Source organism: Triticum dicoccoides, chromosome 6B (genome assembly GCF_002162155.2).
Source record: "Triticum dicoccoides isolate Atlit2015 ecotype Zavitan chromosome 6B, WEW_v2.0, whole genome shotgun sequence".
In the NCBI taxonomy this organism is placed as follows: domain Eukaryota; kingdom Viridiplantae; phylum Streptophyta; class Magnoliopsida; order Poales; family Poaceae; genus Triticum; species Triticum dicoccoides.
The window spans coordinates 166,245,577-166,254,309 of record NC_041391.1 but is presented as its reverse complement, the minus strand read 5'-3'; the positions used below and the strand labels follow the sequence as shown (position 1 = coordinate 166,254,309).

Here is an 8,733-nt window from a genome sequence, read left to right as displayed (position 1 = left end):
TCATAAATTTGGCACCGGTGCATGCTTATCAGAAGCTAGCTAATCGTACTACACTAGTGACGTACTGACGTCCCCCCTACCGTTCCAAATTCCATCTAACCTGTAACCTGAATTCACGGTTGTTGCGCACGCTAACGTAGATAGAAAGTTCAATGGATGGGCAGGCCCACGAGTTCTATCCCCCATAGATTCTTTTTTACTTCTGGAGTGATATCCCCATAGAACAGGTGCTGTCAAGAAAAGAAAAAGGTGACCGGACTGGGTCGTCTGGGTCAGCGATCACGGACTTCCAGAAACCGGAAATTCAGAACGACATGACATGTCTCCCCCTGTTGATGCCTCATGAAAGACATGGCATGGCGAGAGGCCGGAAAGAGGGGAAGAAACCACCAAATTGTTCCCATCCTCAAGGCAACTACTGTGTGCCTGGCAAAGTGTCTTCGGTCTCAGGATCAGGCTGCTTTCTCTTTTACTTTCCCAGAAAGCACCGTCATGTTACATCCGACCCGCCTGGGAGTTGCTGGGACCATGCAAAACGTCCTCCAACGAAATTACTTGTGTACAGCACCAGGAACAAAAACACACTCCAAAACGCAGGCCAAACAGGCCTTTCCGTACATGTACATTTACACTAATGTTGAAATGTTCATCACCATTCACAGCACATCACCAACAATTACTCGCACAGAGAACACATGACAATACAACACATATGTGCAGGCAGCCATAGGTTTATTTGTTTGCCTGAAGATCGGCTCAAGCATTCAGGCCCATCTGCTTCCTCGTCTTGCCGACGAACAGGTCCTTGGATTTGAGCATCCCCGGTATGCACCCGGTGAGCGTCAGGTAGGGTAGCTGCGCCAGCCCTTCCTTCCTTCCCAGAGAGACGATCGCCAGCGGGAAGCCCGTGCTGTAGGTGGCGAGCTTGCTCGGAGGTGACCCCTTGATCAGTAGCTTCAGGTTCTTCGCTACCAGCAGTGCGTGCTTCTGGGCGAGGTACCCTTGTTTGATTTCCTGGACATCAATGGTGGGTATATCAGTAATCTCGTAGTGTTTCCAAGATACAGAGGTACATTATAAGTCGGAGATTTTGGATAAATTATGCAGAAACTGGAGAAACATGATCGCTATATACACACACTGAAGAACAAGTTATTTCACATGGAAACAAACACCTTTCAATCAAATAAGATGAAATATCTTAAGACCAAGCATTAGAGTGGGTTCACGGTTCAGACTGCTAGATAAAGTGTATTGGATACTAATTTTATTTAGTGCATCTACACATAAGACGATTAGCATTTACTTGTGCATAATTTTGTTTTACACGGATTTGAACTGAACAATCCCAACGCACAGAAGATTCTGGGGTATGCTAGAAATGCGTCAGATAAAAACACAGGCCTTTGGACATGGAAGGAAGTCACGATACATACTCATCAGACAGCAGAAATGAATTGCTGAGCTAAATCTAACAGACTAACAGTCTACAAACAAATGCAGCCATGCAGAAATCACTCTGCAAATTTCGCTCACATCTTGATTCAGGTCAAATGATTGCTAATATGTGCAAGTTAATTAACACTGATAGGGAAAATGAAAATTGTCAGCCTGAAGAAAACAGAATAACATTCTCAAATGAAGGAGAATCTAGAAGCATAACGAGCATGAAGTTTTAAATGCAGACTTACAGGAATATCGGTGATGTCACCAATTGCAAAAATGTTATTGTAACCCTTCACTCTTAGGTCCTTTTCCACCATTACTCTTCCTTTGGTGTCCAAAGATTCCTTCAGGATGGTATCATGTAGCCACGATGAACTCAGTGGCTTACCGATACACACAAAGTGGCAATCAGCTGTTATTGTTTCTCCAGCTGATGTTTTGTAGAACTTCTCTGTGTCTGATAATGATTTTAGGTCAACTGATTGTTGGAAAAGTACATCCACTTTCTTGGAAGTCAGCCAATCAAGGCACTTCTTCGAAGCCTTTTGATCAATGAAATCAAGTAATCGTGATCCTCTGTGAACAAGTGTCACCTTCTTCTCTGGATAGTCTACTGCGATCTCTGCAGCAAGTTCAACACCAGTTGGACCACCTCCAATTATCAACACAGACTCGGAAGATTTTATCTTCCCGTTATCTGTTACAAGATCAAGGCATAAGTAGGAAATACAAGGTCGCAAAGCATGCCATCTTTCAAATATGCACTTAGTTACCTCTCTGGAATTCTGCAAGCCTCTCTGTTCTGCTTCCAGCAGAAGCAAAAACATGGCCAGTAGCTACAACGAGATAATCATATGCAAGTGATTGGCCATCAGCAGTCAGAACAGCATGCTCAGTGATATTGACTGCAGAAGATGTTACAATAGTAGCAGTGGTGAGGTAATCTCTGTGATATATTAATGATCTCTCAGCAAAAGATGGTTCAACCTTTGATCTCAATTCAGCCCAGGTGATCTCCAGGTAGTCCTTCCTGTCATCAGAAGAAATCATTTTCATGAATGAACCTACCAATTCTGAAGGCTAATAATAGTTAAAGGTATGAAGCCTTGTCCATACAAAGGAAATAATATTATTGCAGTTTTAGCTTAATATGGAGCCTTGGCCGTATGGCTCGTTGCCCCCTCTGCCTCTCTAGCAGGTATGGCCGTATGGCTCGTCGCCCCCTCTGCCTCTCTTTGCTCTGCTGCTGCTGCTGTGGGGACTGGGGAAGGAGAAGGACCGAAGGAAAGAGAGGCAGAGAGCGCGGGGCGGGCTCTATATGTGGTCTGCTGTTAGATGTATATCAGTATAGGCTGCTTCTGTTGGCTCTGGTGCTCTATATTAGTATATGGCGACTTGGGGCGACTATTCAAGCCGAGTCACTGAGTCAAGCCAGCAAGCCACTAGCCGCAACCTCGGCGACTTGGCTTGACTCGGCGACTCAAAAACCTTGATTTGTACACTGAGGGCTTGTCTTATTCAAAATACCTTTACAAAACGAGGGCCTGAGAGATTTCCTTTATGTTACAATCTATTTCAAGAAAGGAGGTCCTTTGCGATGTTAACTCATTGAGCTATGAAACTGATGACCGACTAATCAACCGAAAACAACAGCTATTGTTGTCAATTCAGAGTTCAGGAAAAAATAGCCCGAGGAATCCTTAGACAGTGGTACAAACAGGCGCATTTTGTTTTCAACTGTCATTTTGTCATCAACAGTGGTACTCCCATTGGCATAATTCACTTTGATCCTCTAATGTTGTACATCATAAATAAACTCCACTACATATCACAGAACATAAAACAAGGAAACAACCAAACTTGATATGACTGAATTGTATCCCGACGTTGCTGCATTTCTCTCATACCAGAAAAACGGAAGCAGAGATATGTGCAATCCTAAACCAACAATCATAAGTAAGAACATCCCTAGACACCTCCACGAACAGCCCATCCAGTTCCAGTGTTAACCGGACGATCACTAGGATTTTGACAAAATTCACCTTCATTCTCTAAGGCTCTACATCACAGATAAGTCCTATTGCATATAATATACTCCTACCAAACATAAAACAAGGAAACGATGGAACATGATATGACTCGATTATATCCTAACGATGCTGCAATCCTGAACAAACGGAAGTAAGAACATCCCCAAGCCCCCCACGAATAGCACATCCAGCTCCAAGCTTGACCGCGCGATCACTAGGATTCACTAGGGGCAGGCTACTAAACCAAGCCCAAATCTCTCATCCCTCCCCGCCCGATCCAATAATCGCCGGCTGCAGGCCTGCCGCTCCAGCACGCCAATGACAGATTCGAAGATACAGCTAAACCAAGATCCGTTCCCACCCGCACCTCACCGATACTGGCATGTAGGCATTTCATCAAACACGCGGTGGGCGTGAAAAGGGGCGGGGGCCGCGAGTGCGAGAGAGGCTTACGGGTCGAGGAGGACGACGTCGGCGTCGGGCTCCATGGTCTTGGCGAGAAGGGCGCCGCCGATGCCGCCGCCGACCACCACCACCCTCGGCTTTCCCGCCTCCGCCATCGCCGCGCCTCGCTGTCTCGCTCGCGCACCAACCGCGAACGTCCAGCTCCCCCCACTGACTCCACCGCTGCTCTGTCGACTGTCACAGGCTCACAGCTGACGCCCCCCGTTTTAAGCCGAGGGATGGGATGCACGTTCCATCGCGCGGCTTTCCCTCGTCGCATCTGAACCGTCCGTCGCGGGTTGGACGGGCGTGATGAGGCGGGCCCCTCTTCACCCGCGCGTGGCGGGGAAGAAAGGAATTGCGCGTTGCTTTGCTAACGAAACGTATCATGCGTAATAAAATCTGAAAAAATCCAAAAAAGAAACGTATCATGCGTTCCATCCTTCGGTTACGCGCTTCCGTTTTCTCATGAGAAAGATGGTCTAAATTTTCTCTTCCCATGAGAAATTGGTGTTTTCCTTAAAAATCATCTTTTTTTTTGCGGGGACCTTAAACATCATTTGGTTACGAAATTGCCGCGCGATAATTTGTTGCAAGATACATCACGCAGGACGGACATCCCCAGATAGGACGTGGTTGAACGAAATCACTGCTCCCATGCTTTAAAATTTCAAAAAAAAAAAGTATGGATGCTGCGTTGACATCACATGAGTGTACGAGCCCTAAACTTGTTAACTCAAAATTCAAAATATACATGGAGAAACAAAAAAGACAAATTCGGATATGAATAGTGGACTTTGACTTTTATCTTTTCTATGTCACTATCATGCTGGATTTGTTTTTTTTTTGTTTCTCAATTTTGTGACACTATCGAATTTAGGGATTGCACACTCATGTGATGTGAACATCCATGCTTTTTTTCAGAATTTTTGAAACATTTAAATGTGCATTTTGTTAATTTGGAGCATGAGAGCACCTAAGGGATGGGAGCACATGATATTCTCCCCCTCTAAGGTCACTCCCATCTTCTCTAGTGGTGACAACTGAAGCACTGCAAGTGCGCCACTTGTCGTAACCTGTGAATTTTGCTCTTTTTTCAGTACTTTTTATCTCTTGAGTCATGTGTCCAAATCATGAATCGTCCGCCCCGCTTCGAGATCTTTAAAATTAGATCGCATGTTAATAAGTTTCAATGAACTTTTTTTTCAAAAAAAAGCAAAGTTGAGAAAACAAGAACCAGAAAAAGAGATTGCAACAGAAAAAGGGAGAATCGAAAGAAGAAAATGCTATAACCTGGAAGCACAGTTGTGCTTTTTTAGTTTTTTTGGGAAGCACGGTTGTGCTTTCCCTTTTTTCAGAAAGCACGGGTAGGCTAATCCCTTTTGGAGAAGCACAATTACGCTAATCCCTTTTTCCGTGAAGCACTGCCTTGTTTTCTGGGCTTTCCCAGACATGTAGACGAGCAACACACATGGCTCGGTGAAGCCTGACTCTAGGAAAATTGATGATTTGGCTGCTCCTTCTTAGCCAAGCCCCGGGCTACTCTGAGATTCGTGCAGGACATGAATTTGGTGCAGCCCAGGTAACCAAATAGGCCGAATTTGCATCCTCTGGGCTGGACCGGGGTGCATGCGGGCAACCAAATACATCATTGAGAACCCTTACATTTACCATCCACTAGTGCAGAAAATCCTAGCTATGACATAGGAAAATTAGCCTTGCTGGCGTTGGGTTCCAACACCACCAATATGGTGCCAGTGATTTTTTTTACTAGTGGCGTCGGAGCACACGTCAGCAGTATTTTATATACTGATGGTCTGCCATGTGGCCAATGCCAACAACAAGTGTATGTTACCACTGACATGCCTTGTTAGGCCAACACCACCAAATTGATTTTTCGCTTAAAAATATATATGCAGCTATGTAAACCATCAACTAATTTAAGATATACTAATGCATCAACTAGTTCAACTTAACAAACTACATAGAAGTTAGCAGTTCAAGAACTAAACTAGTTCAACTTAACAAACTACATCATCCATAGCTAGCCTTGGTGGTCAATCACATTTCATGATCAAGGATTGCCTTCATCTGTTGAATCTTGTACCTATTGTTCTCTCCCTCTTTTTTAAAACGAGCTTTCACCATCTTAAGCTCATTCCTCTCAGCCTGAGGAGCTTTCTCTCCTTCTTTAGTTGTCCCCTCTCCTCGATCAGCTGATCACTCAGCTCCCTCAGCCTAACAGTCTTACCGAAGAGATCAACCTTCTAGTCGATCAGTTGATTCCTCTCCGCCTTCAGCGCGACATTCACCTCCTTTAGGGGCTTGATGGTGCTTTCATGAGACTCTATAAGCTGGCGCTTGAGTATGTTCACATCATAGACCTTCTCCTCGACGGTTGTCAGATTCAGTACATATCCCTACCAAGTCAAATGTTTAAAATCGTTAGATATGCATGTGTTTGCAATCATCATGAATGGTTAGATATATGCATGTGTTTGCAGATCATGGATGTGTTTGGACTTTGGAATCTTACTTGGTTGGTGCTCGCTTCGCCTCCGTCGGCATATGTCGCGAAGTTGCAAGAAGACCTGTAGTGACTATTGTAGACTCATCAACGCCAACTACAAAATAATAACAAGTTTTATGAATGAAACCCAAAGTCAAAGACAATTTCACACGAGTTAACAATTTCATAGTTGACACTAGTTATTAGAACAAGAGTATGAATGACACTAGAGGATGAACTATAGTATATGAACTAGAGAATGCACTAGAGTATATGAACTAGAGGAGGCACTATTTTTGGCACTTTTGAACTATGACAACATATGGCTAGGATGAACTAGAGTACATGAATGCAACTAAAAGAATACATGACCTATATATTAACACTAGTTTTGGCACTGTTTTGGCAGTGTCAAAGCTTTGGCAAACAAAAAAATAACATTACTTCATGGCTTTAATCAAGCACAAAATCTTTAAGCAAGCACACAATTTAACACTGGTTCTTGGCTTTAATCAAGCACTAAATCTTTGACACCAATGAAAACTAGTTCAAATATTGTATATGTTGGCATGTTTTGGCACTAATTTGACACTGTCAAAGTTTTGGCAATGCAACTAAATCAAGAAAACAACGAAAAGTAGTTCAAATATTGCATATGTTGGCACTGAAGTAGCAATTTATATAAGTATATAACTAAATGCAACTAAATCTTGACATTGTTCTGGCCATGACCTATAGCAAAATATTCTTAAAAATGCCATGTTCTTTTAGGCCATGAACTAGAGCAAACGATTCTTAAAAATGCCATGGCCATGGTCTTTGAACTAGTTTGGTCTTTTTGGCCATGACCTAGAGCAAACAATTTTTAAACAATTCTTAGAAATGCCATGGCCATGACCTAGAGCAAACAAATTTTATGTCAACATGTTTGGCCATGACCTAAGCAAAATTACAGTGAGACGAGAGTAACCAAAGCCCAAGTAAAATTACAGTGGCCATGACCTATGCAAAAAGCCATTTGTTTCGGCAGTGACCTATAGCAAGAAACAGAGGATGAGATGCTCACCTGGGTTGGAGCCGAGGGTTGCAGTCGCCTACTGTCTACTCCGTCGTCGTCGCCTGCCGTCTACTCCATCGTCGTTACTCGTTGTTGTCTCTATCGCCGAAACCCTAACATTGGGAATGGGAATCACACCTCATATAAAAAACAAATCCAAATGTACCATTTCACTTGGTATCAAGAGGGGGAGGCATAGATGTGTACCCGGAGACCGGAGGACGCTGCAAATCACCGGAATCGGGCGGCGGCTGCCATTGGCAAAAGGGGCATCGAGAGCAGGGCAACGACGAGAAGGGGATCGAGTGGAGTGGGCGAGTGGGGCGAGGAGGCCATGGCCCCCTTTGGTTTAGCCTAGACAAAGTCCGACGCAACGCTGGGTTAGGCCCAATAGGCCCGTGTCGAAAAATAATAAAAAGATACAAGAATCAATAAAAAAGTAACAAAGATCAATAAAAAGAATCAAAAAATAGTAAAGACATATAAATAACTAAATGTCTCAAAATATAATTATTCTTACTTTAATAACTAAAAAGTCTCAAAACACTGATAAATTCAAACTCAAAATAATAATATATTAAAAATAAGAATTTTTTACTTTAATAAATACGTGTTTAAAAAAAATAAAAGTCTCAAAATACTAATAAAATTCAAAATAAATATTCTTATTTTAATAAATAAAATCTAAAAAATCATTAAAAGGGCTCAAAATAATAATAGATTCCAAATAAATATTCTTACTTTAATAACTAAATGTTTCAAAAAATATTTAAAAACTCTGAAAATACTAATAAGTTCAAAATAAATACTCTTACTTTAATAACTAAATGTCTCAAAAATCATTAAAAGACTCAAAATAATAATAGATTCAAAATAAATATTCTTACTTTAATAACTAAATGTTTCAAAAATAATGAAATGTCTCATAATATTAACAAATTCGAAATAACTATCCTAACTTTCATAACAAAAAGTCTCAAAAATAAAATAAAAAGTCAAAATAATAAAAGGCTCCTATATAGGAAAAACAAGGGAGACCATTTTTGTGGAGAAAGGAAGGTAAATTGTTTGAGAAATAAGTGCTGCCCGCACTCCTATATATATAGGCAAAACTTAGTGTTGGCGTTCCAATTCAATGAACGCCAACACTAGACTAATAACCTACAACATTCATACAAATCCAAGGCACCACTATCTACCAACTGGTCAATATAGTTGGGTCCACCAATTTGTGGCGTGTTAGAAAG

At 42.1% G+C, this 8,733-nt stretch overlaps 1 protein-coding gene and 1 long non-coding RNA gene across 2 annotated transcripts; both read right to left on the bottom strand.

Annotated features, from left to right (window-relative positions):
• Positions 1-541: 541 nt before the first annotated feature.
• On the bottom strand, positions 542-4,108 carry LOC119323164 (apoptosis-inducing factor homolog B-like). The gene is made up of 4 exons (XM_037596749.1): positions 3,930-4,108; positions 2,220-2,476; positions 1,692-2,143; positions 542-1,014 (listed from the first exon to the last, which is right to left on the bottom strand). Exons 1-4 carry the CDS (start codon positions 4,034-4,036, stop codon positions 757-759), a joined length of 1,074 nt encoding a protein of 357 aa, XP_037452646.1. The 5' UTR covers positions 4,037-4,108; the 3' UTR covers positions 542-756.
• Positions 4,109-5,886: 1,778 nt separating this feature from the next.
• LOC119322646 lies at positions 5,887-7,801 on the bottom strand. The gene is made up of 4 exons (XR_005155742.1): positions 7,694-7,801; positions 7,496-7,599; positions 6,457-6,544; positions 5,887-6,340 (listed from the first exon to the last, which is right to left on the bottom strand). It is a non-coding gene; the product is annotated as an uncharacterized LOC119322646 (long non-coding RNA).
• Between the last annotated feature and the right edge of the window lie 932 nt (positions 7,802-8,733).